At 43.0% G+C, this 25659-nt stretch overlaps 2 protein-coding genes across 3 annotated transcripts in view; one reads left to right on the top strand and one right to left on the bottom strand.

The window, feature by feature from the left end:
- The window catches only part of mark4a (MAP/microtubule affinity-regulating kinase 4a), a 38190-nt gene extending 30095 nt beyond the window's left edge, over positions 1 to 8095 (top strand). The window contains exons 16-18 of one of the 2 annotated variants that reach the window (XM_087847089.1): positions 1551 to 1633; positions 2207 to 2251; positions 2351 to 2531. In XM_087847089.1, the coding sequence (XP_087703215.1) occupies positions 1551 to 1633; positions 2207 to 2251; positions 2351 to 2415 (193 nt within the window). In that variant the 3' untranslated portion in view covers positions 2416 to 2531. Of the gene's footprint in view, positions 1 to 1550; positions 1634 to 2206; positions 2252 to 2350 lie in introns of both variants that reach the window. The other variant, XM_087847088.1, reaches the window with a different exon arrangement.
- Positions 7766 to 11201, bottom strand: ckma (creatine kinase, muscle a). Its single transcript, XM_006808599.3, has 8 exons — positions 11052 to 11201; positions 9668 to 9875; positions 9390 to 9544; positions 9112 to 9244; positions 8850 to 9021; positions 8624 to 8747; positions 8341 to 8530; positions 7766 to 8256 (listed from the first exon to the last, which is right to left on the bottom strand). The coding sequence occupies exons 2-8, from the start codon at positions 9858 to 9860 to the stop codon at positions 8078 to 8080; spliced, it is 1146 nt and encodes a 381-aa protein (XP_006808662.1). The 5' UTR covers positions 9861 to 9875; positions 11052 to 11201; the 3' UTR covers positions 7766 to 8077.
- Between the last annotated feature and the right edge of the window lie 14458 nt (positions 11202 to 25659).

Genomic DNA, 25659 nt, shown 5'->3' with positions numbered 1-25659 from the left:
GACGATGGCTGTCCAAATTCATAGACTCCTCCAAATGCGTGCTCCTTTTCTCCAGAGTTGAAGGATGGGCCGGGTGTATCCTTCGTGGCCCACCATATCCCAGAACTCATAGCGCGGCCCAGCCAATTCAAGTTTCCAACAATGCTACTTAGTTTTAATATTACTCTTTCTGGGTCACAAAATAAACGTTCACGATATTTTCATGCGAGAATGTAGCTGTGTAAACTTCAGATATCTGCTCGGTTTATCAAGACATCACATATTTGCAAAGTGCTCCGACGTTTTCGGAGACGTCTGTTACCCAACAGCTCGATAGCTAGCCGGGCGATAACAGCGACCTCCCCACACATCGTTTTCAGACCCCCCCACGGTCTTTCGTGACTCAGGTTAAAGATGATATAAAAGTCACTTAGGTAACTTAAAAAATGTTATTGTTTGGCTTTCAGTGTTTTATTTGTTCATGAGTAAATCGGTTTGGCTGAGATTACAGCTGAATAAATGTCAAAGGGAAAACTGATTACACCAGGGTCCTGTTATATTTTAGATAGCAAGGAGCAGACGGCCAAGTTTATTAAACTCCACCGAGACAGCGATGACGCAAAACTGAAGGCTGGACCGTCCAGTTTCACAGCTGCTCACTTCCGCCTACCCGGCCTTCGGAGGACCCGGCCCACTTAGTCGGTGAAGGCCGGGCCCTCAGGAGGATGCAGCCTATGAATTTGGACACCCCCAATATACACGTGTTTGTATGCTAAGCTAACGCTATGTTGGTATTATGTTGTGCTAATGTGACGTTGGGAGAGAGAAATTTCACTTCTCAAAGAAGTCAAGACGGCTGCTGCCGTTTGTCTTGGACTGCTGCTTCTCACTCGTGACTGAAGTTGTGTTAATCCATAAACATGCAGAAGAACAAAAAAGGATAAAACCTCTGTGCTGGCTCACTACAGAGCTTGATATTCATTTTGAGCACAGTAGAAAACTTAATAATGAATCTGTTACACTACCTCATAGTGTAGCCCTTGCTACATCTACATAGCTTTTATTCAATTTCCATATTCTTATATGGTTATTGAAAAAAGGACACAAGTGTCTCTCACATGTTTTTGTTATTTGGTTTTTGTTTATGGCTTTCTTTGCTGTTCCAGTTGGTGTAAGATTCTTTTGAACTCAAACCAAGGACGTCAAATACATGAAGCAAAGTCATGTAGAGTTGATGTAAAGTTCTGTGTTTCATCTTGAGCACAGCCTGGGATGGATCCATGCTTATCAAAACATTTTATCCACCCAGGCCTTTCAGCAAGCCCTGCCGCGGCCCCGGATTATCCCCTCTCCCTCCCAGTCATCATAATCACACATGTCTAATCTTATCAAACCTCAGCTTCATCCTTGCCAATCAGCTGCAGCGCTGCACTCTTTTTCCACCACTTGCTTTCCTGTGATTCACTTATACTCTCTCTTACTCCTCCCCCAAATCCCCCGCTCTTACCCTTTACTCCCTCTTTTTTTCTCCATCTTTATCTCGTTCTCTTTCCTCCGTGTCATGGCATCAGGGTCAATCTTGACCCGTCCAAGCGCCAGGGCTCAAACAAATCAGTCTCGGGTTGTACTCTTCCACAAGGATCAAAAACAGTTAGTAAGTTTCCATGTCTCTCTCTTCTTTCTTGTCTGCCTGTGCCGCCCATTTCCTGTCTGCCTGCTCACACTGGAATTTGCTCAAGTTCAGAAATGCCTGATGTTTTTTCATACTGCTTGTCTGCATGCCTCGTGAATGGTCTTCATTCTGTCCAGGTCCCACACACTTGTTTTCAAGCATGGTTGCAATCAAGGAAGAATCAGTGTCATCGTCTATAAAGACTATCCACTAGCATCCCGTGCATACCTGTAGGAATAGTGTTTCCAGTTTGTGGTTGGTGGGGTAAAAATCATTTAATGTTTTCTCCGTGTGAAGTTGAGTAAATGAAAGTAAGTAAAATGAAAGCGTTGTAACACAGAAGCTGAAGGAAACCGTTAATATCTGCATGCTTTAGAAGTCGTGAGTGAGTGAGGAGTGCCTTCGTGAGGACAAGTTGTTTTGCAACATCACATGCTTGTTGTTGCTGATGCTTGCTCAGTTCCACTGTGTAATATCCACTTGTTAATGCCGTCTCATCATGAGGCTCGTTGTGCTCTGGTGGATTACCTCTTACGTTGCCTGTTTGTCCAACAGGGTCACAAATGAATCTGAGGGAATCAGGAGATTTGCGGTCACAAGGTAAGTACATAAGTTCCGCCTGTGTCGATAGCGTTTAGAAACAGAGAGGATGTCAGATGTCTGACCTTTTTCTTCCTGTTCTTCCCTCCCTCTCCTCAGTTGCCATCTACCTGGGTATCAAAAAGCGTCCGAGCCCCGGGCCGTCGGACGTGGCTGGGATCTGAGAGGCGGCGGGCGGCGGGACCCTGCGGAGGTGGTATTGGCTCTGCGGGAGGCAGCTCTCGGATGTGGCTGCCAGGTCCACCACGCCGGCCCCTTTCTGCTCTCCTGCACCCACGGCGTGGCAGGGGGCCGCGTGGCTTTCGAGGCCGAGGTGTGCCATCTTTCCACAGGCACCTCTGAGACTTCTAACGGGGTGCGCTACACGCGACTCTGGGGGGCGCCGCTAGCTTTTCGGGACATTGCCACCCAAATCTCTAAGGACCTTGAACTTTGATCGAGAGGGTGCGTTTGCATACGAGTGCGTGGTTCCGTGTGAGTGTTGTTGATGTGTGTGCGCAAAGGAAATCAAAAAAAGGAAAACAAAAAAAACAGAGAAGAGGTGAGGGGCTGGACCCGAAAGAAAAGACGTCTCCTTCTGTCTCTTTCAAGACTAACCTCCCCCCTGCACGCACACATGCACACACACACACACACACACACACACACACACTGATAGACACACACCTGATCCGTAAAGTCATACAGACTAAAACATCCACCCTCCTACCCCCTGCCCCCTTCTCTCTCCACCCTACCCAACACAGCTCAGCTTTCCCTTCCCTGAGCTCCTGCTCCCACTGGACCTGGATCAGATGGAATAAGTTGAATATTTTTTATTGCTACTCCTAGCCATAATGACTCTTTATTTTGTTATTTATTGTTCTGGTCATTGTTTTTACTCACTGTCACTTTCACCACTGCAGAAAATCACCTCCTGTCTGTCTGACATCCTCATCCATCCTTTTTTTTAACACTTTTTTTTTAATATGTCACCTTTACATTGTGTTACTGTTTTGTTTTTTTAATTTTTAATATTCCCCCCTCACCGATAGTTATCCTGCTGAAATAGTAACATGCACAAACAAGGAAATGGTCCAACTCAGCAATCAGACGAGCAGCCGCAGTGTTACGTTGCTTTGAGTCGGGTAAATACAGCAGTGACAAACACGCCGGATTAAGGTCAGGGGATGGGGTTGACGGGCCGTTGAAACAGCCAGTCAGAAGCTTGAGTGCAGCGCGGAGTTATGGCCTCTCAGTCACATTAGTTTCTCTGAGTGACGAGAGCAGACGCTTCAAATTTAGCTAATGTCGGTCAGTAGTAACTGTAAGGTCGAGCTCCATTTTTCAGCCTTCTTTAACGCTAAATCAGTCCAGCTGATTCCCTCCTTTTAGTATCCCAGCAAACATTTCAGTGGTGAGTTACATCAGTGCTCATTCTAAACATCCAACATTAAAAAATAGTACCAAAGTGAAAAATGTGCTGATTACAAAGAGCGGACAAAACATTCTCACCACGAGGGAAACATTTCTTATCCTGATCAGCTGATCATTTATCACAGAGAGTCATCAACAAAATGCTTTTTCAGACATAAACAAGGCGATAACTAAATAAAAGCTTATGCACTTTCATCCACAGATAAAACTGATGTGAAAACATCCTGGAGAGATGAGATCCAATCAGAACTAATGAAGTTGCGTAGAAGTGTAGAAAGGTTAGATGCGCATATATGATCTGCCACTGTGAAATGGTACATTAAATGCTCCAGCGCTTGGGAGGAAGAGAAGATCAGACATGTGGACACATTTTGCATTTGATGTCAAAGAAAAAAATCCTTTGGAAATGGTGTGGAGCAACTGTTACCAGTCAAAACTAAATCTAAACGAATTTATGACACCTAAATTATGACTCAAACTACGTTATGCTTAAGTCAAAAGGCTATCAGTTACTGTTAAAGTTAAGCTGTCAATTGATTGACAGGGAAGACAGATGGTGCTCTTTTCCCATTACCGGTAGTAACCGAGTTATAACCTCCAGTAAAGTGCCAAACACTGCAGTTCTTCTAGTGGCCACTTGAGGCAGGCTCCAAATGTGAATCAATCTCCATAGACTCTCATCTTCTTCACAGCACTTAATAGCATGCTTGCACTGTGGTACAGAAACAGTGTTGGCCTTTACAGATGTGTTAACAGATGTGCAACTGTAGCTCATTGGTGTCTGCCAATCTTTGTTAATATGAGCTACCGAACTGGATCTTTGAACTATGTTTGTGGTATCGGTACCTTTTGGATAATTTATAATGAAATAATCTGGCAAATAATATAGAATTGCCCGAATAATCCAAAAACCAATAGGTCAGCCACAGAGGCTGTATCCATGTGTTAGTCTGTATGACCTGTATGCAGTCCACTGCAACAATGTGTGGGCAAAACGATTCTGTTAAGGCAGCTGCCACAAAGCTACCATTGAGGCTTCAGAATGCAAAGCTAAAAACCATCTGGCTATGTCCATCATTTATATTTCAGTATGTTTGCTGGGATAACGCTCTTAAATTATTCCATATGATAATTCGGTGCAGTAAGTTGTCCTTGACGACCCTCTATAATAAATACAGGAGATAAAATTGGCTAAAATCAATGTCCTTCAGTATTTGTGACCGACCCCCAACCGAGTCATTTAGATTTCACCAACCTTCACTTTTCTTTAGCAGCCTTGTAATAAGTTGTCATTAGCAGAGGTGGGCCGTCACTCACCCCACCACAGACTTAGAGAGATTCAGTATTTCTGGTGTATTTTCAGTGCAGGGCAGCTCTTCTGCCGCTTCTATTCTGTGCCGTGCGATCTCACCTCAGTCGTGATCTCACTTTAGTCGTCGCCTCAGTTCTGTCGGTGGGAAACGCCAAAAAGTGGATCGACCAAGCAGCAGCGCAAGCGCTTGGATTACAAACTCGCCGTCACACACGCAGAGGCGGCGTGCACTCCTCTAACGCCCGCCCTCTTTCTTTTTTCTTTTCTTGTGGTTCGTGTATTAACTGCTCTGTCCATTACTGATGACCGTGGGGATCAGGGGAGGGGGGAGCGCTCTGTATTCGGAAAGGCACGACGAAGGCAGTGTGGACAGTGTTTTCTTCTTGTTAGTCCAGTTGCCTTTAAAGTGAACTACCCCCAGCGCCTTCATACGATACACATTTAATGTAAAAAAGTAAAAAACAAAAAAAAGAGAGAGAGAAAAGTGCGAGAGCTTTCTATTCTCCCTCCCTGTTTTTAGTGAATAATGTACTGTGATATTTGCGTAGGCTACAGAGATCATATTGTTTGGCTGCTGATTTACTGTTAATACTGTCTCTCAGTTGTGGCTTTGCTCATGGTGACCTACCCCCACCACCCAGCCCCACCCCATTCCATTCCCACCCCTACATTTTACAGGGATCGCTGACCTTCTGTTCGCCGCCTCCATACGTACCGCCAACTTTATCCGGTCGAGCATTCGTCTTTCTTTATTGCAGGGAAATGGTCAGCCATCATCCACTCTCTCACATTGTTCTACATTTTCAGTCCAGTATGGTGTTTGCTGTTTCACGTAGCCCAGCAGGGGAAGTCGATGTTGACCTGCCCTCCCCCTCAGGGTGAGAAGCAGACACCAGAGTGGACATCAGGAGTCTGTCCTTGTCCTCTCCCTGGACGTTTTTCATTGTGGTGTATATTAGCATTAGGTAATATAGACCTCAATGCACTTTGCTTTGACTTGAATCAGCTCCTTCCAGTGTACCTGTATAGGTAATACCCAGAACTAGCCACTGGAAGGCGCCAATGTCTTAAATGTGAAACACTTCGATTTGTGGATATTTGCACAGGTACTTTATTTATTTTTTAGAATAATATCATTAAAAAAACAGGATTTATATCAGTCAGTTGATGGCTGTATATAAAATATATGAATATAGTATATATCTTAGAGCTCAAGGTTTATTTATAGCTAGAGCAAGGGAAGTAATTCTAGATTAAAGCAGTTTCTGTCAGTGATAATGGGGAACAAAACCAAGCTGCAATCTTGCATGAGTTCAGAGTTTGGGTTATACTGGAAAAAATGAAATGTGATGCACACCTTGGACTGGAAGCTTTGTGAAATGCAGACACACACAGTCACTTTTCAGATATGAGTTGCTAAATGAAATGCCAGAATATCCCCCACCCCCCCCCTTTCACAAAAAGTAACAGAAGGGCTCATGTGAGACACAGTAACTTCACTTCACCTTGTTGCAACAGGATGGCGTCAGCACTCATTCAAGAGGGCATCTTGAGTTTATAGAAGTCTTTGGATATGCCGTAAAACATACCACAGCGTAGAGTATGAGGTGCAGTCAAAGAATTACAAGACTTGTTGCGGCGAAGGTCGCAGAGACGCAGCAGGCGATGAGCAACGATTGTGCTGGTGTGGTCCAAACACTTGCACCTGCATTTGAGCTGATTGTTGTGTAGTAGGCTGTTACTACGGAACTCTACATTGGAAATACTCAGTTTGATTTTATTTATATAAAATTTGCCTCTTTATGTTGTGAGGTAAAAACCCAACAATAATATGACACTGAGGGACAAATTCATGCCAGATCCTGGGTCTGAATGTTGGGTCGAAGATGCCCGCATACCGCCTCAGCTCCATGGTACAAAGTGCAAAAGCCTATCTACAGAACTTTGTCTGTCACAGGTTTTTATGTTGATAGAGTGACAAAATGTGGAATCACGTCTCTTAAAGTCCTACTTGACATCTTTTACGTGCACATGACCGTACCATGCTGCACAACAGGAGTCTGTGAAGTCTTTGAGTGCACCTCGTACATCAGAAAAATGATTTAGATCCTGCACGAGGACAGCTGCAGTTGGAATAAATTGTGCAGTTTTAACTTGAATTTCCAAGTCCCTGTCTGCATTCAAGCCATAGAAACGTTTCAGGTTGTTTGCTGAGCATTTCAGCGGGAACTTTTGAACTAAATGGGTTGAAAAAAAAAGAGAAAAGCAAATAACTCATGGTTAAACAACTCACTCATAGTATAAGATGGATGAATCGGGGGGATTCTACTGTGAAGAATTCTCAAAAAGAGGTTTTGGTGACGTGAGTGTTTGGGTAAATGCTTGTATACCTGCTCGGAAAAGGTGTATCACTGGTCTAAATGGTTTAAATGGTGGATGATGACAGTATTAGAAACCCGAGGGGCTCAGTGTTTAACATTCACTGTCATTTCAAAACTGATTTTGGATACAGTTAATGTTACATGCAAAAGAGACTTAAGAACACACACAGTTTGACCTGTATGAGTAATTTTACTCTCTTCTACTGTTTAATTCCTCCCATCAGAAGCAAACTGTAACCTGAAATGAGTGGGTGTGATGCGTAAGGAGAACATGGAGCTGAAGATGAATAAAATTCACTGATGTTGGCAATTTTTTCCGTCATTTTGCCATCTTGTTTTCAAAGCTACTACTTTCCAAAACCTCTATCTGTCGATTATACTGCAACAAGACAAAAAAATGACTCGTTTAGTTGTTTTACAGGGCACTTTTTTATTGAGCAGTATGAGCGGCTTCAATAATCTTTACTTTTTATAACAAAAAGTAGGTGATGCCACATTCGCCAGGCAAGCCCAGCTCAGTGGAGGCTGATCCCAGGATGTTACCAACCAACACAGGAGAACTTAAAAAAGAGGAAAGAGAAAAGAAAAAGCAGGGAAGAAGAGAAAGAAGTTTTCAGAGTCAAGAGTCTCTAGTTGAGCGGCTGTTTCCTCTGCGTGTCCATCAGTTGGCTCGATTACACATGAACGGTCACGAGAAAAACGGAAGATTGTCCCTCTTTACTTCTGGGCTGGGATCATGCTGTCAATGCTCTCTCCCTTCTCCAGCTTCTTCTCCATCTCAACCATCAGCTTGACACCGTCAACCACCAGTTGGACCTGCTCCACTTCAGAGGAGCCCAGACGGTCAGCGTTGGAGATGTCAAACACACCACCCACAGAGGCAGTGTCCACACCACCTAAAGAGAAAGGGCAAAAGTCAGCGTCGCAGTCGAGATTTCACTGGGCTGTTCAAGCTGGTCCACAAGCATATGAGTGTTTACCTGTGCCACGCTTCTGCAGACGCAGCCTGGTGAGGATCTCCTCAAACTTGGCATGTGTGCTCAGCTTGGCCAGTTTGACATGGACGCCACCACGCAGGCCAGTGCCCAGGTTGGAGGGGCAGGTCAGGATGTACCCGAGATGCTCGTTCCACATGAAGCCATGGTCGTGCTTCTTGAAGATCGCCTCAATCTGGCAGGTTTGAAAGAAGAAGAGTCGTTGAAACATCCTGAACAATTGTTTTCATTTCATCCCGGCTTTCCGAGGCCTGTCATATCTGCATACCTTCTGCAGGCCAACGCAGAAACGCCTGAACACCTCCCTCATGTTGCCACCCTTCTGCATGGAGATGACACGAAGGTGATCCTCCTCATTCACCCAGACCAAGAAGGTCTTGTTTTCGTTGTGCCTGAGCAGATATAGTTTCACATTTAGGGGAACACAGATAATGCAAAAGATTTAAGGAAAATGTTTCACATTCAGCCTATTAACACTTAATGACAGTGCTCACCAGATGCCTCTGCCATCAGGCCAGTCACGGGCCATACCAGCGCAGGTCAGCAGGGGAGACACGGGCTTGTCAAACAGGAAGTGATCAGCGATCAGCTGCTCCTGCTCAGCATCAGTCATGGTCTTCAGGGGGTAGTACTTTCCCTTGAACTCACCGTCCAGGCTGTTCAGAGCTGCAGTTCGGAGCAAAGCAGGAATAATATTATCCATACCGACACTGGATGCTTAAATTCAAAGACAGTCCTTTTCCTTTGCATACTTACCCTCAATGGACAGCCTCTCAATAATTCTGCGCTCTCCACGGCTGTTGTGGGGGGGCAGGGTGAATCCCTTGATGCTGCGACCAGTACGAACACGGCTAGACAGAACGTAGTTGGGGTCCAAGTCGTCACCACCCTAAAGACAAATAAACAAAATAAAATAAATAACAGAGTTCATGGAGCAATGCACAGATGTGCTAAACCATTAAATCAGTTCAACATCTGAAGACTTGTGCAGTAAGTCTTTTGTTAAAGTACTTCTCCTCCATGATCCGCGGTACCTTCAGGTTCTCATGGTTGAGGTCAGTCTTGTGCTTGTCAGTGGGCTTGTATCCACCATGACGGTCAGAGATGACGGGGTCAAGCAGATCCTTGAAGACCTCATAGGACTCCTCATCACCAGCAACACAGCCAACAGTCATGATGAAGGGGTGACCTGAAGAATGTAAGTAAGAAGTGCGTGTTCGGAGGGCGAACAGAAATGAAAGAATTCGTTTTTATGGCTAATGTTAATCACGAATGAAACAGATTTCTTTATCTGATATGAAACATATCTCACCAGGGTTGTCAACACCAGTCTGGATGACGTCATCCAGAGTGTAGCCACTGGGTGTCTGTTTGTCCCTCAGCTTGCCATATATGTCCTTGGTCAGAACCTTGGCCATATGGTTGTTGTGCTTGGACAGATCTGGGAACTCCTCCTCAACTTTGTAGTTGAGCTTGAAGTTGTTGTGGGTGTTTCCGAAAGGCATGATTGCTTTCTAACACTGCAAGATGAGGGAAAAGCCTTTGACTAAATCTTGGAACGATAATAAACTGTTTCATCTGGAGATTGTGGAGGTGATCGAAATAGTCACAAAATTTCTGCAGCATTTGGAGATACGGGATATTCTGTGTGACAGCTGCAGGTTTTAAGCGGTGTCGGCAGAGGAATCTTGGTAACAAGTGTCACTCAATTTCCAGCAGCTCAGATGTCACTTTGAAACAGAGTACAGGGAGGAGTGCCTGTTGGCTGGGTATTTTTAGCACAAGTACATCTGAATGTGTACCCTTTATGTCCTCAGTATCTACAAGCAAAGCTTTATACGTACAATCACAACTGTCCTGATTGCACATTGACACATAAATGCACATAAATGAAAACTTGACTGGTCAGTTCCAGCACAGGGGTGTTTTCACTGAAAGCACTACAAGGTCTTTGTGTCACTCTACAGGATTACTACAGTATAATTGTCACAATGCTGAAAGAAGCCTGATTAGCAGCAGACTTGTCCAGCTACTGCGATCCAACAATATATATAGACATACTCTTCTTACTCTCATTACCTGATAAGCTGTTCAACACGAGTACGAACATGATGCATGCAATGACGCACTTGTTACATCACATGAAATATGATCTGCACCTCAGTCCCAAACTGATTTACAAAATTAGCCGTTCTTTAAATCAGTAATCCCTTTCAATGTGACAATTTTCTGATTAGTTTACCGCCAAAAAGCTCCAAAAGTGTAACTTTGAAACAGCAAAAGTCGCAGATGACACATGGGGGACTTCAGTCTGTCTCTCCTACACGTATCAAACTGCGAAGCACCTGTCCACATAAATCACTGTCCAAAAGAAAATCATGTGCAGAGACACAAGTTATCACTGGAACCACAGCCTGTCTCTTAAAGCATGATCTTTAAGCTTAATCTTAACGGAGAACAATTCAATGAAATTAGCTCTTTTTTTTAATGCATCATATGGATGCAAACGTACCAGATTTGTTGCACAATTATTCTTTGATTTCATCATGGACTTCATGTCTACAGCTTTTCATTAATAGAAAAAGTAGCCAGAACTAATTGCTTGTGCTATTTTAAATGCTTTGCTTGTTCTCCCAATCCATCCATATCTCCACGTCTTCTCTTCTTTAACCCCACAAAACTAATCATTTCTTTACCTGCACACCAGACAAGTACAGAGGTAACAGTCCTTGGGATCAGATCCTGTTCACCACAGCCAAAATAGGGGTCACCCAACTCTGGAGGTCTCTGGCCCCTCTTTATATACCACACAGACACTAGCCATTGGCTTGGCCATTTTAGTGCCTACTGCAGCCTCATTGGCCAGAGCCTCTGCACTGATACAGCACAGTTTATGAAAGAGACACATTTACAGCTCAGTCATTCAAGACGGGTGCTGCAGCTGTAACCTCACCCCCGTCAGCCTCCGCACAGCCCCCCACCAACCCTTGGCCCATACATAGCTGTAGTTGGAGTGTGGGAGCATGTGAAAGGGGAGGAGGAGGTCACATGAGCGAGGCTGGGGTGGTAATGGGGAAAGGCCACCAAAATAAGCTGAGTTTCACTTTTGTCAAGCACACTTTGGAGGTCAGGGTTCCTTACTGTAGGTGTGAAGGTTAGAAAGAGTTGGTATTTTCTTCACTTATCAAATGGCTGTTATCGAGAAATGCTCCTCGCATCTTAATGGTGAGCAATGTCCCACTACCCACCGAAGCTGGTTTACGCTATGGAAGGCATAAACGCACTGAATCAAACAGAGTGATTGGTCAGGTTTCGATCATTGCACTTCTTTGATCTACACCAGGGGTGTCAAACATAATGCCTGGGGGCCAGAACAGGCCCCCCAAAGACTGTAATTGGCCCGCAGTGTGGCTTTGGAAAATGTGAAGGAGAACACAATTTATAAACTGTATTTTAACAACTCCTGTATCTTTTCCTGCCGATGAAGATCCTCCTCAATACTAACCAAAGTAATTAAGTAATAGATAAAAAAAATTAAATTACAGAATGTTCCCATTTTTTCTCTTTTCTACGGAGCCCCGCAGGGGACATGGGAGAAAAAAAAAATTAAGACGGACTTTTGCGAGATCTCGCAAAAGTTTTAGCCGCATTCTTCGGAGGCCGCCAGCTCGAAGCTGACCGGGAGGTTGAGGCACGATGTGCCGGGAAAGCGGTATTCCTCCCGGCTGTAGTAGGTCTCGACCTCCCGTTAGCTTCGAGCTAGTGGGTGTCAGATCTCCGAAAATGTCGGAGCACTTTAGCAAATATGTGATGTCTTGTAAACCGAGCAGGTATCTGACGTTTACACAACTACATTCATGCCTCAAAATATCTTAAAAGTGTATTTTGTGACCCAGAAAGAGTAATATTACAACTTAGTAGCTGCCGCCATTGTTGGAATTCAACTTTTGCGAGATCTCGCAAAAGTTTTGCGAGATCCCGAGTTTGTTTTGCGAGATCTCACAAAAGTTTTGCGAGATCCCGAGTTTGTTTTGCGAGATCTCGCAAAAGTTTTGCGAGATCCCGAGTTAGACAGAAAAATTAAGACGGACTTTTGTGAGATCTCACGAAACTAACTCGGGATCTCGCAAAAGTTTTGCGAGATCTCACAAAAGTTTTGCGAGATCCCGAGTTTGTTTTGCGAGATCTCGCAAAAGTTTTGCGAGATCCCGAGTTTGTTTTGCGAGATCTCGCAAAAGTTCTGCCCCCTGCAGGGCTCCGTACTTTTCAATAACTACTGTAGAAATGTATGATTTATACGGTGGGTTCGCAGTATAGGACTGTGTGCACGATGAGCTAACAGAACATTTTCTGTAATTCTACACTTTTATTTCATGCAGTTTATGTGCAACACAGTATTTCTTTATCATGTAGAAAAAAATACAAAACTTTTCCCTGAATTTGTGGATGGCACGATGAACTGTGTTCCAATGTATGGAGCTGTTCCTGAGCCCATGCACTGATGTCCATGACAGAATAACACCTGCTTTTATTGCAGTGTCATGTTGGGCCGCGAAGATCACAACCATCTAATATTGATTTTCAGCCTTTACCCTTATGTACAGATATTTCTGTAGACAAATAATTTCAGATATTCATGTCAATACATTTTGCAGATCTTTGTATCCTATTATAGATGTTTTCCACAAGTCTAATTTTCTCTTCTTGTCTTGGAGATGTTTGCAGATTGCTGCAGATCATCTGTATGAAGGTGTACTTTCATTGTAGAGTCTGACAATGATGCGCCTATCTCTTCCTAATGACTATTTTCTTAAGTCATCAGGTTGTTGATTGTTGATTTGGTCACTTCTAAACTTTTTTGCTATCTTTATGATCTTGTTTTTATTTTGCTCTTCACTTATATAGAGTGACAGTTTCAGCAAAACAATACAAATGCAAACTTAACACTTGGAATTAACTCCATATTCTTTACCTGCTTATTATTTCATGAAATAACAAGGGTACATGTCTCACCTGGCCATGAAATGACGATGAAAGTTTGCACTTCAATCATATTTCAAGTAAAATGGTGTACAGAGGAAAACCTACAACAACTGTGTCACTGTCTAGAAACTTAAAGACCCAAGAGTCCAAAAACTGAGGGTAAAAACCAAAGACTCAAACATTGCATTTGCCAGATTTTTATACATTTGGCAAATGCAATATTAGATTAAGAGTTACTATTTTCTTTTATTAAAGCCTTTCGCAGTTCAAATATGCTGTGCATGTATTTAAGGGAGTGTGTTAATATTTTCTGTGACAGCCCAATCTTCATGATTTCTCTGAAGACCGAAGGGAGAAAGATTCTCACGTATGTTTTGAGATGTTGTTGGTACCAGTGCTGCCCCACACCACAGACATCTGAAACTCTTGACTCAAAACTGATATGATAATTATCAGATGCTGAATCTTTGATGGGAATACTGAGCGATGGAATGTTGAGGAAGAAAATCGATGCCACCTTGGAACCGGCATCGTTCCAAGAGAGAGGGGCATCCCAGAATGCAGCTCTTATTGTGGGATGGCCCACCCGTCTTTGACTGGCAACTGACAGTTCACAGCTGCTCTTTCAACGTCACCATGTCTGTGAACCACAGCACAGAAAGGACATATCCAGCTATCCAATTCAACCATCCCAGACTCCTTAGGCGTGCATGCGTGCTTTCCTAGGTCCCCTCTCATTTTTGCACTCTAACTCGCCAGCTGTTGTATTGTAGAGGAGGGTCACCGTGCCTTTGCCCTGAATTGAAACCACTTCTCATGTTTCTCAGCTGTCCCCTGCCTGTCCTTCAACAAGTCAGATGTTACCAAATTAGTGCAGGTTTCTTCTATCTCTCCACATACCAATCTATGTCTATATATTTTTGGCATATATATAATATATACATGTGTGTGTGTGTTAGTAAAACTTAGAACAGGTTTTAGCATTTAATTTTCAGGAGGAAGCAGTATGAGCAGACCCTAGCTGCTTCTACACACAGCTACTGGATCACACTGGTCTACAGCAGTTATGCAACAGGGCGGTTACATCACATAAGCTGCCTTCTACAAACGGTGCTCATGGAGTTCCTCCAGCGTCACAACAAGTTGGAATCACCATCATATTACAGAAATAGTCACCTATCGTGTTTGGGGACATGCTAACCGAAGGGAAGTATGTTTCTAGTCCAAAATTATACTTATGAGAATTTCAAGATGTTTTATGATTTGGTCTCATGACTGCTTACATTTCTCTGGAATTTTAGTGTTTTGTTCTTTCAATACATCCAAACAAGTGAGCATTAATCTGCAGGCTCGCACACACTTTTGAAACAGCGTGAGCCTTTGAAAGGAATCTGTGCTGGCTGCACTGACCCATGTCAGAACAGCACAGTGTCAAGCTGCAGCTGCGTGTAACGCTACACTCTCAGTATTGGTGAGGCAAATTGTGTCACTTAGTCTAGGAATGGGAAATGGGTCATTTTAATTCCAGTGTCGAAGCTTATCGGCAGTTCATTCATAATAAAACAGTTTCAAGGAATCATGATTGGAAAAGTAACTTTTGATGCTTTGCAACCAAATACAATGATGGAGCAAGCGGCTAAAAATAGCACCTTTATGGCAGGCTATATTTAAAGCTTCTTTCACACATTAACCTCAGCACCTGTCTGGACAGAACCAGCAGGCTCATGCCCACAGTATGAGCTGCATGTAATATGTAATGTGTTTGTTCTTAATTACTTAATTTCCAGATATCTACATTGTTACGAATGTGTTCTATACTATACTTTCCTGACTTCACAAAAGAAAACCCAAATTGCACCGTTTTTAAAAAAAATTATTTTGATTGACGATTATGCAAATTATCAACTGGAAAAATTAGATTTTATGCAAGCCGGGTTTGAGGTATCGCAGTTGTTGCAGTGCTTGGTTTCTGGTTGACCTTTCTTCATTTAAATTCTAATCACTTGCGTCACGTGCACATGGCGTGGCATGGGTGAGGCTATAATTATACCAGGTTTGCTGGGTCCATCCTGGTAGAGCAGCATGTGTACACCCAGGACCCTGATTCAATTTCATTGAGTCAGTTGTCTGTCCATCACAGACAGGACTCGAGGTCCCTTTGCTTTGGCTAAACACCCCAAACACCGACTGCAATAAGCAGTATGAATAAGTGGACCAAACGTCCATGGAAGTGGGCGAAGCGAGAGAGTTATTCTATTTGCTCACCAAGAGTCTTGCAGGTTCTGTTCTAAACAAATGAGCCTGTCAGTAGGATCCCAGAACCTTCCAGTACAATTTGTGACCTTTGCATGTTTAATGATCCCAAATGAAAGAGTGTGCTGTCCAACATGAATCCACACCTAGTCCAGGACCATCGCTGAAGAGAAAACATTTATTTTTAGGTCATACGTCATGTCATCTTGAATTTTTGCTTCTCAAGTTTTCTTTTGTCTCTTCTTCCTCCACTGAAAGTCAGAAATCTTGCATAAATGTTAGTGTAAGATTATCTGCTGTATCCCATAAATTAAAAAAACAAACACAAGTTTGGTCAGTTCCACAAATCTGAGCCATCCAACAATCTAAGCTTATGTGGAGGAGGTATGTCCTTTCTACCTTTTGTTTTCACAAAAGAGAGGTAAGTATAGGGAAGCCATGTGCTTTATTTCAAAGATGGGTCATAGGTTGGGTCTAGAGAATAAAACCTTAAATCTGTATTTGCTCTACTGACCACCAAGGTACTCGTGCCAAAAGAAGTCCACCTGTACTAAAATTCTTAAATGCAGTCATTAGTTTCAAGCCTTACTAAATACAGTGGCACAAAGGTGGTTCACTTCCTACCAGGGTATTCACTCATGACGTGATGTATGTCATATGTATGGCATCTTATCTTAATGACCTTGTAGTACCATATCACCCTATTAGAGCACTTCGCTCTCACTCTGCAGGCCTACTTGTTGTTCCTAGAGTATTTAAAAGTAGAATGGGAGGGAGAGCCTTCAGTTTTCAGGCCCCTCTTCTGTGGAATCAGCTTCCAGTTTGGATTCAGGAGACAGACACTATCTCTACTTTTAAGATTAGGCTTAAAACTAAAGCATATAGTTAGGGCTGGACCAGGTGACCCTGAATCCTCCCTTAGTTATGCTGCAATAGACGTAGGGTGCCGGGGATTCCCATGATGCATTGAGTTTTTCCTTTCCAGTCACCTTTCTCACTCATCAGCTGTGTCCCAAAACGTCGGCTGCATCCTCCGGAGGCCACATTTGAAGGCTGATTACGTCACAGCCAGGCAACGAAGGCTGTCCCAATTCGTCGACTCCTTCAAATGCGTCCGACAAATGCGTCCTTCATTTCCCCGAATTTGAAGGATGGGTCGGGTGTGACCCACCATATCCCAGAATTCATAGCGCGGCTCAGCCAAATTTCAGCTGCCAACAATGGCGGCCGCTACTAAGTTTTATTTAGTCTTATTAATCTTTCTGGGTCACAAAACAAACTTTTAACATATTTTCAGGCGAGAAAGTAGCTGTGTAAACATCAAATATCTGCTCGGTTTATCAAGACATCGTATATTTGCAAAAGTGTGCCGACGTTTTCGGAGATGTCTGTTACCCACCCGCTCGATAGCAAGCCGGGGGGTTCAATGGTCACTCCAGCCGGCGAGAGCAGCGGACTCCCGGCTTCATCGTTTTCAGACCCCCGCTTTTTCGCTACTCAGGTTAAACATGATATATAAGTCACTCGGATACCATAAAAATGTAATTGTTTGCCTTTTTTCGGTGTTTTATTTGTTCCGGAGTAAATCGGTTTGGCTGAGATCAAAGTTATTAGATTATTATATTAAATAAAACTTTATTAATCCATCGGGTGGATTCCTCCGGGATTTTCACACAGCTGAATAAACGTTAAACAGAAAACTGATTAAACAGAATTGTGAGACGGTCGAGAATTTACCCCAGTCTCCTGTTATATTTTAGATAGCAAGGAGCAGACAGCCGAGTTTATTAAACTCCACCAAGACAGCGGTGACGCAAATCTGAAGGCTAGACCGTCCCATTTCACAGCCTCGCACTTCTGGCCTTCTCGGTCTTCGAAGGACCCGGCCCACATAGACCGCGAAGGCCGGGTCCTCCGAAGGATGCAGCCGACGTTTTGGGACACAGCTACTATGTATTAATAGACCTCTCTGCATTGAATCATATCTGTTATTAACCTCTGTCTCTCTTCCACAGCATGTCTTTATCCTGTCTTCCTTCTCTCTCCCCAACCAATCACAGCAGATGGCCCCGCCCCTCCCTGAGCCTGGTTCTGTCTGAAGTTTCTTCCTGTTAAAAGGGAGTTTTTCCTTCCCACTGTCGCCAAAGTGCTTGCTCATAGGGGGTCATATGATTGTTGGGTTAGTGATGTCTCCTGTGTGTCGAAGCGTCGAATCGTGTGTCGGGTAATCTCGGGGGAGTTTTTGTGAAGCGCGTATCGAGGTTTGCTTTGATTACGTATGCAGTGACGTTCGAGGCCCCGCGGGCAGTCCGTACCACGTGACTGATTCAGGGACTGGTTCACCGGTTCGCGCCAGATTCGAAATAAAATGGGCAGAAAAACACAGCTGATTTCCCATCACACTGTGTTGTGGAATTGGATTACGTACGTGTTACATAGTTACTTGAGCATTTCTTCTTCGATAGAACCAGCAAGGAAGAGATTTTTATTTTATTTTATCTCTCCTAATAAAGTATGCACACAGTAATAAATATCACAAATGATACCATAATATAAATAAACAACACTACAGATCCTATAATCTGATTTCTGTCTTTTAGTTTATTAAAAAGTGAAGCACCAAACACTAGTTTGTGTCATTATCCAGATGTACATAAGCATGATTACACAGTTACTATGAGCAGGTTTTGATTATCGATTAAAATCGATTCTAGCTTGGATAGCGTGATATCGATTCATTAAAATCCTGAATCGATTTTTAATATAAATATTACTACATTTCAACCACCACCAAACAGCTAAAACAGTAAATGAGAGCAGGTACACCGATTCTGCACAAAGACGTAAACACAAAGCGCTGACCCGCTGACGCATCAGAATCAGCCTTTGTCGCCTTTCTCACCAGACAGCACGGACACGGTCAGGGCTGAAAGCCAACAGCTCGCTGATTCTAATCCGTCGGCGGGTCCGTGCTTCGTGTTTACGCCTTTTTTGCGCTGATTCTGAAGCTGCAGGTTTTATTTCTCTTCAAACAATATTGAACCGAACCAGCAGGAAAAGGAGATCCAAACTATGCTTCACATAAACATCGTCATGAATTTCCCTTTTAAATACTTCCGAAAAGAAAACATAATTTCTGCCGTTCAATAGGCTACTAAAATAATTTAAACTGTTTAACATGATGCAAAATTGCAAAACGCTTAGGTGTATCTCTAATAAAACCTCTGTAATTTGCTCTGCTTCAATTCAGCAGCATCAGGTAATGTTCATTTGTTGATTAATGGTTTTCTTTCGGTTTTGATCTACTGCTGAATATTTTTATAAAATTGTTTTTCTGTTTTAGCCTCAGCTATGTTGACACAAAGGCATCTGCTGTGATGCTTACACATTAGATAAAGTCTCGAAAGTGTCAGCTTTCTTTTTTATAGTTATACAAATATGCAAATGTACTGATCTATGATCTGAATTATACTATTGACTGACTGTCTGAGGCTAACAGTTACACAATCATACCAAAATTCTGTCCTGATAGTTTCCACTTTCTCTTTTGTATCACACATACTGAGACAATATTCGGGATAAATAACCAAGAAAACAATTTATTTATTCAGTTTAAAGGTTTACACATTAATCACAGAGCCTGCTTCACTTGAATTGTCCACTTGATGGCGCAGTAGAGCAAATGAATCATCACAATGCTTGGAGGACCGTGGAGGACCCAAAGTGCAGACACACAGAGCAAAAAGGTGAACTCAAATTCAACTTTAATGGTGGATGGCAAAAAAAACCCCAAAAACTGGCTAAACTGGGAATACAGAAACTTAAACTGGCAGGCAGATGGACAGAACCCACAGCGTGGGATGAGGGAGATCACAACACAGACAAAGGAAAACACAGGGCTTAAATACACAAAGGGAGCAATCAGAGAATGGGAAAGAGGAGGGAAACACGGCTGGGACAAATCAGGGCTAACGAGACAAGGGAAGCAAAACCAGATACATTGACATGAGACACGGACTTTCAAAGTAAAACAGAAAAAAATAACACAGAGATACGGACGTGCCAAGGGGATACAGCAGACAGGGGAGACAGAGCAACTAAGAACAGAAGAACACAGAACAGAAACCAGAAGGCAGAACTCTGACAAACAAAGGAAAAGACTAGAAATGATAAATAAAGGCAAAATCAAAGTACAACAGTAAAGAAAACTCAAAACTCTGGGTCAACGACCAAGGTCTCCTAACACCATGCTGAACACATAACTTGGTCAGTAGCAGATTACTTGGGTATGATGAACTTTGTAGTATAGGGCCCTGTTGTCTGGTATTAAAATGCTAAGCTGGCAAATGCTGAGCTCCAGGTTTCACAAATGATACCTTCCAAATGTGGCAAAGTGGCATCCATCCTTATGCATCTTCCTCCTGTCTCATTGTATCGAATGTCGTCACCTATCTTTTGTTTGCCAGGTGTTTCCACTCCCCCTGATTGCCCCTCTTGTTTCTGGATGTGATATATAAAACTTCAAATTTCTCTTTGACCTTTGTCACTGTGTCTGTGTTCCTTGCCCGTCTGATCTCCCTGTGTGCGTCGAGCCTTAGAGAGAGATTTGGCTTTTATTTTTGTTGGAATTTTTATTTTCTGTTTGTTTTTTCCTTTTGGAGCCCCACCAAAGGCTCTTTTCCCTTACAATGCTAGCAACAGATGCCACGGTGCACAGCCAGAGATCCTATTGCCATGGTAACTTATGCTGCAAACCAGATTAGAGGTGAAAAGGTGAAATCACTTCTACTGACCAGCCAAGTCCCTGGAAAACAGTGTCTGTGTCAGGGTCTATGCTGGCAGACCATGTGGAGAGAGGAGGAGGACCCAAATGCAGACACTTGGAACAAAACTATAATTTAACAAAGGGCGAGGTTAATCAGGTCCAGTTGTGTCTCCCACCTGTGTGTGATTTCCCAGTGTCCCTCTGTGTATTTATAGTGTGTGTCTGCCTGTGTTCGTTGTTGCGTCGTCTGTGTTACTCCGTGTACTCTGTGTTCGTCTCCTGGAAACTGTCTGTGAACCTCTCCGTGAATCCACTGTGTGCTCTCCCTGCTGTCCTCCTTTCGTGTTCAGGTTTGCCGTTTTATAGTTTAGTTTCTCCTAAGTTCTGTTTTGCCATCCCCTCTTTGTCATTTATAATAAACCACCCTCGCATCTCAGTAAGTGCTGCATTCGAGTCCTCTTTCCCACACGTCACACGGCTGCTGCCCCAGCCGTGACACAGAGGACAGAGACACAAAGGGAACTTAAATGGACGAGATTACACATGACGAACAGGGGAGACGACAGGATGCAAAGACACTGAAACATACAAAGCGCGAGGGAGACTGATACACAGGGGACTTGACAGACTCACACACTGAAGACACACCATAACCAACATAGTGGGGAAGACACAGACGCGGGACGAACCTAGACAGACGAGAACTAAATAGGGAAGCAGAACTCACTGTCACTGAGTGGTGCGACAGAAACAACCTGCTGCTTAACACCGAGAAGACCAAGGAGCTCATCGTGGACTACAGGAGGAATGCTGACCCACATCCACATTAAGGGGACGGCTGTGGAGCGTGTGAGCAGCTTCAAGTTCCTGGGAGTCCACATCTCCGAGGATCTCATCTGGACGACCAACTGCTCCAAGCTGGTCAAGAAGGCTCACCAGCACCTCTTCTTCTTGAGGACTCTGAGGAAGAACCACCTGTCCTCAGACATCCTGGTGAACTTCTATCGCTGCACCATCGAGAGCATCCTGACCAACTGTATAACAGTCTGGTAAAGGAACTGCTCTGCCTCGGACCGGAAGGCGCTGCAGAGGGTCGTGAAAACTGCCCAGCGCATCGCCGGAGCACCACTTCCTGCCATAAATGACATCTACAGGAGGCGGTGTCTGAAAAGGGCTGGGAAAATCATCAAAGACCCCAGTCACCCATCACATGGACTCTTCACCCTCCTGCCCTCTGGGAGGCGCTACAGGAGCCTCCGGACTAAGACCACCAGGTACTGGAACAACTTCTTCCCCACAGCTGTCAGACTCTTGAACTCTGCCTCCTGACATCTGACCCACGTTAAACTCATGGACTGAACATACACACACCCACAACCACCTACACACACACACAATGGACAACCGTACCCTCAAACACACAATAATAACATGGACTGAACCACCACTCACAACCACTAGCACTTTATATAGCCTCTGTAGAAATTATCCACATATCTCACTTATCTTAACTGCACTACTGTATAGTTCTGTGTAAATAATAATTCTGTACATACGATAATTTTTAATCCTACAACTGTTTATAACTTGCATAGTTCACATTTCTGTATAACTGTATATCTCAGATTTCTGTATAGTTTTTTTATTTCATATTTACATCCTGTTCATAGCCTGTACATAGCTTGTACTCACTACAGCCTGTATATACCATTGACTGTAAAAAACATGGACGACGCGACAGGTCCCCAAAAATGAAGCCAAAACGTCTCTATCGCCCCCTGGTGTCTGTCTGCAGTATAGGTCATAAACCCCGCCTCCTCCATGTTAGCGGATGGGACTGGGGTCAGACTAAAATAAATTATTTCTCCTCAGATAAATTTTTTCAAGGGATGCAATCTGCCAATTTATGTACTTCTTATCACATTGATTTGGGTCCAAGGGGTCACTTTTCTCATCAATCTATTATGATTATTAACTAGAGCCTTAAAAATTGGGGTGAAACGTCATGATGAAAGCTTTGATTGACAGCTGCAGTTACGGAGAAACTTGCGCTTCTTGCGTAGAGCAGGTGTATTCGGGAGAGAAGCCAAGAGAAGAAGCTAACATCAAAATATCGACTGGGTTTGAAATTATCAAGATGAGTTGTTCAGCAGTAAACTGTACTAACCGACCACAGGGCTCTGATGGATCGTTGCAGTTTTTTCGGTAAGTCTAAATTGTGTTTCATAAGCTAATACATGATATGGTTTGCTAGTTAGCATTGGTATTGCATTGAATATGTATATAAAGCAGTGTTAGCTACCAGTTCTTTGTTCAATTTAAATAAATAGCATTTAAGAAACTGCTAATAAATTTTATTTTAGTCAAGAAATTGTTTGAACCGTGTTAATAGGTTGTGGTCATCTACCCACCACTGTCACACCACAGCCATTTTGCTGCACTGGCTTGCATAAACTGTAATATATTTGCTTGATGTTTTAAAAAATTACAACTTGAGCATTCCTGCTGCATACAAAATACAGTTTGCTAATCATCTTTAGATAATCTTCAGATGAGGCTGTTCTGGCATTTACTTACTACCTGTGATATCACTTCAGCTAATTATCTTGCCCTGTTTTTGTAATGCAAAAGAGTAAAAAAAAAAGAAGCTTCTAAATATGAACGCATGGCTTGCCCACATAATAAACGATGCATGTGATTAGCGCCAGAAATACTGTTAGGTTATAATTATTATTTTATTAATGTACAGTGGGAGTTAGCGGTTGTTACGACACCACTGGCTACTACCTGGGGCTGCAGGCCCGTTCTCTCTGTTGTTAATTGGCTGTGCGAACCGGTGTCTCAGATTAACTGGTGATTGTGAATACATGGATAGACTTCGTTTCAGGAGACACAACCAACAAAAGCGAAATAAGCGCGGTGAATAATTCGTCTTTAAAAAATTATTATTGGGCTCGTTTGTTTGCATAACTAAAAATAAAGTCTGCTGCACCGCTACGTTTTTGAGAAAAAACAGCATGTGAGTTAAAGTGGTAATTAATATGATGTCGCTAACATTAAACTGTTCTATAGCTATTCTACCAGTAGTTTGATATGATTTGGTCGGCCTTGCCACGACAGTATTTACTTAGTTTACTTAGTATTTAGTTCACAGAGGCTTTTTAGTCTGATTTTGCTACGCTGTCATTATGACCATCCAATCAGATTAACCTGACACAGCTGCACCTGGATTCAGTCTGCTAAACAGTCATCTTAGGTGCATGTCTTTTTTTGGTGGTGGGGGTGGTCAGTTTTCCTTTAGGTGATGCAGCAAGACTGAACCAGTGGCTGGCTAACATGAGAAGGAAGGTTTTGAGCTTGTCTGTCTGCCTCTGTTCTAGGTTCAGTGGACATGCAGATGAGATGCTTCTGGGACGAGATGTGAAACATCTTCAAGACACTTAAAGAAGTCCAGATGCTTTTCTTTCCAAGTTCCTTAGACTACAATGACCTGGTGGACTGAGAAACTTCACAGACACACTAATTAATCCTTGCCAAATATCAGCTTAGTAGAATTGTATAATAAAATGTGCTAAACAACGTTACAAATGATCTTCTTATGGCCTCTGACAGTGGACTCATCTCTGTGCTTGTCCTTCTTGACCTTAGTGCAGCATTCGATACTGTTGACCATAATATCCTGTTAGAGCGATTAGAACATGCTGTAGGTATTACAGGTATTGCACTGCAGTGGTTTGTATCATATCTATCTAATAGACTCCAATTTGTGTATGTCAATGGAGAGTCCTCTTCACACACTGAGGTTAATTATGGAGTTCCACAGGGTTCAGTGCTAGGACCAATTCTGTTTACATTATACATGCTTCCCCTAGGCAGCATCATTAGAAGACATAGCATACATTTTCACTGCTATGCAGATGACACCCAGCTCTATCTGTCCATAAAGCCAGATAACACACACCAATTAGTTAAACTGCAGGAATGTCTTAAAGACATAAAGACTTGGATGGCCACTAACTTTCTGCTTCTTAACTCAGATAAAACTGAGGTCATTGTACTCGGCGCTGAAAAGCTTAGAAATATGGTATCTAACCAGATTCTTACTCTGGATGGCATTACCTTGGCCTCCAGTAACACTGTGAGGAACCTTGGAGTCATTTTTGACCAGGATATGTCCTTCAACGCACATATTAAACAAATATGTAAGACTGCGTTCTTCCATTTGCGCAACATCTCTAAAATTAGAAATATCCTGTCTCAGAGTGATGCTGAAAAACTAGTTCATGCATTTATTACTTCCAGGCTGGACTACTGCAATTCATTATTATCAGGATGTCCAAAAAACTCACTGAAAAGCCTTCAGTTAATCCAAAATGCTGCAGCAAGAGTACTGACAGGGACTAGAAAGAGAGAGCATATTTCTCCTGTTTTGGCTTCCCTTCATTGGCTTCCTGTTAAATCCAGAATTGAATTCAAAATCCTGCTCCTCACATACAAGGTCTTAAATAATCAGGCCCCATCTTATCTTAATGACCTTGTAGTACCATATCACCCTATTAGAGCACTTCGCTCCCACTCTGCAGGCCTACTTGTTGTTCCTAGAGTATTTAAAAGTAGAATGGGAGGGAGAGCCTTCAGTTTTCAGGCCCCTCTTCTGTGGAACCAGCTTCCAGTTTGGATTCGGGAGACAGACACTATCTCTACTTTTAAGATTAGGCTTAAAACTTTCCTTTTTGCTAAAGCATATAGTTAGGGCTGGACCAGGTGACCCTGAATCCTCCCTTAGTTATGCTGCAATAGATGTAGGCTGCCGGGGGATTCCCATGATGCATTGAGTTTTTCCTTTCCAGTCACCTTTCTCACTCACTATGTGTTAATAGACCTCTCTGTATTGAATCATATCTGTTATTAACCTCTGTCTCTCTTCCACAGCATGTCTTTTATCCTGTCTTCCTTCTCTCACCCCAACCGGTCGCAGCAGATGGCCGCCCCTCCCTGAGCCTGGTTCTGCCGGAGGTTTCTTCCTGTTAAAAGGGAGTTTTTCCTTCCCACTGTCGCCAAAGTGCTTGCTCATAGGTGGTCATATGATTGTTGGGTTTTTCTCTGTATCTATGAAGCGCCTTGAGGCGACTTTTGTTGTGATTTGGCGCTATATAAATAAAATTGAATTGAATTGAATTAAACGTCATACATACAATTTAATTATTATCTCCTCTGTCTGTGTTTTTTTTTTTTTTTTTTTTTTTTCTTCATTAGGAGCCGTCTTCAGATTGAGACCTCAGTGGCAGTTAATGATGATGGAC

This window comes from Neolamprologus brichardi, chromosome 10 (assembly GCF_056152115.1).
Source record: "Neolamprologus brichardi isolate AB-2024 chromosome 10, ASM5615211v1, whole genome shotgun sequence".
NCBI classification, from domain to species: Eukaryota; Metazoa; Chordata; class Actinopteri; order Cichliformes; family Cichlidae; genus Neolamprologus; species Neolamprologus brichardi.
This window is presented reverse-complemented; position numbering and strand designations above follow the sequence as displayed.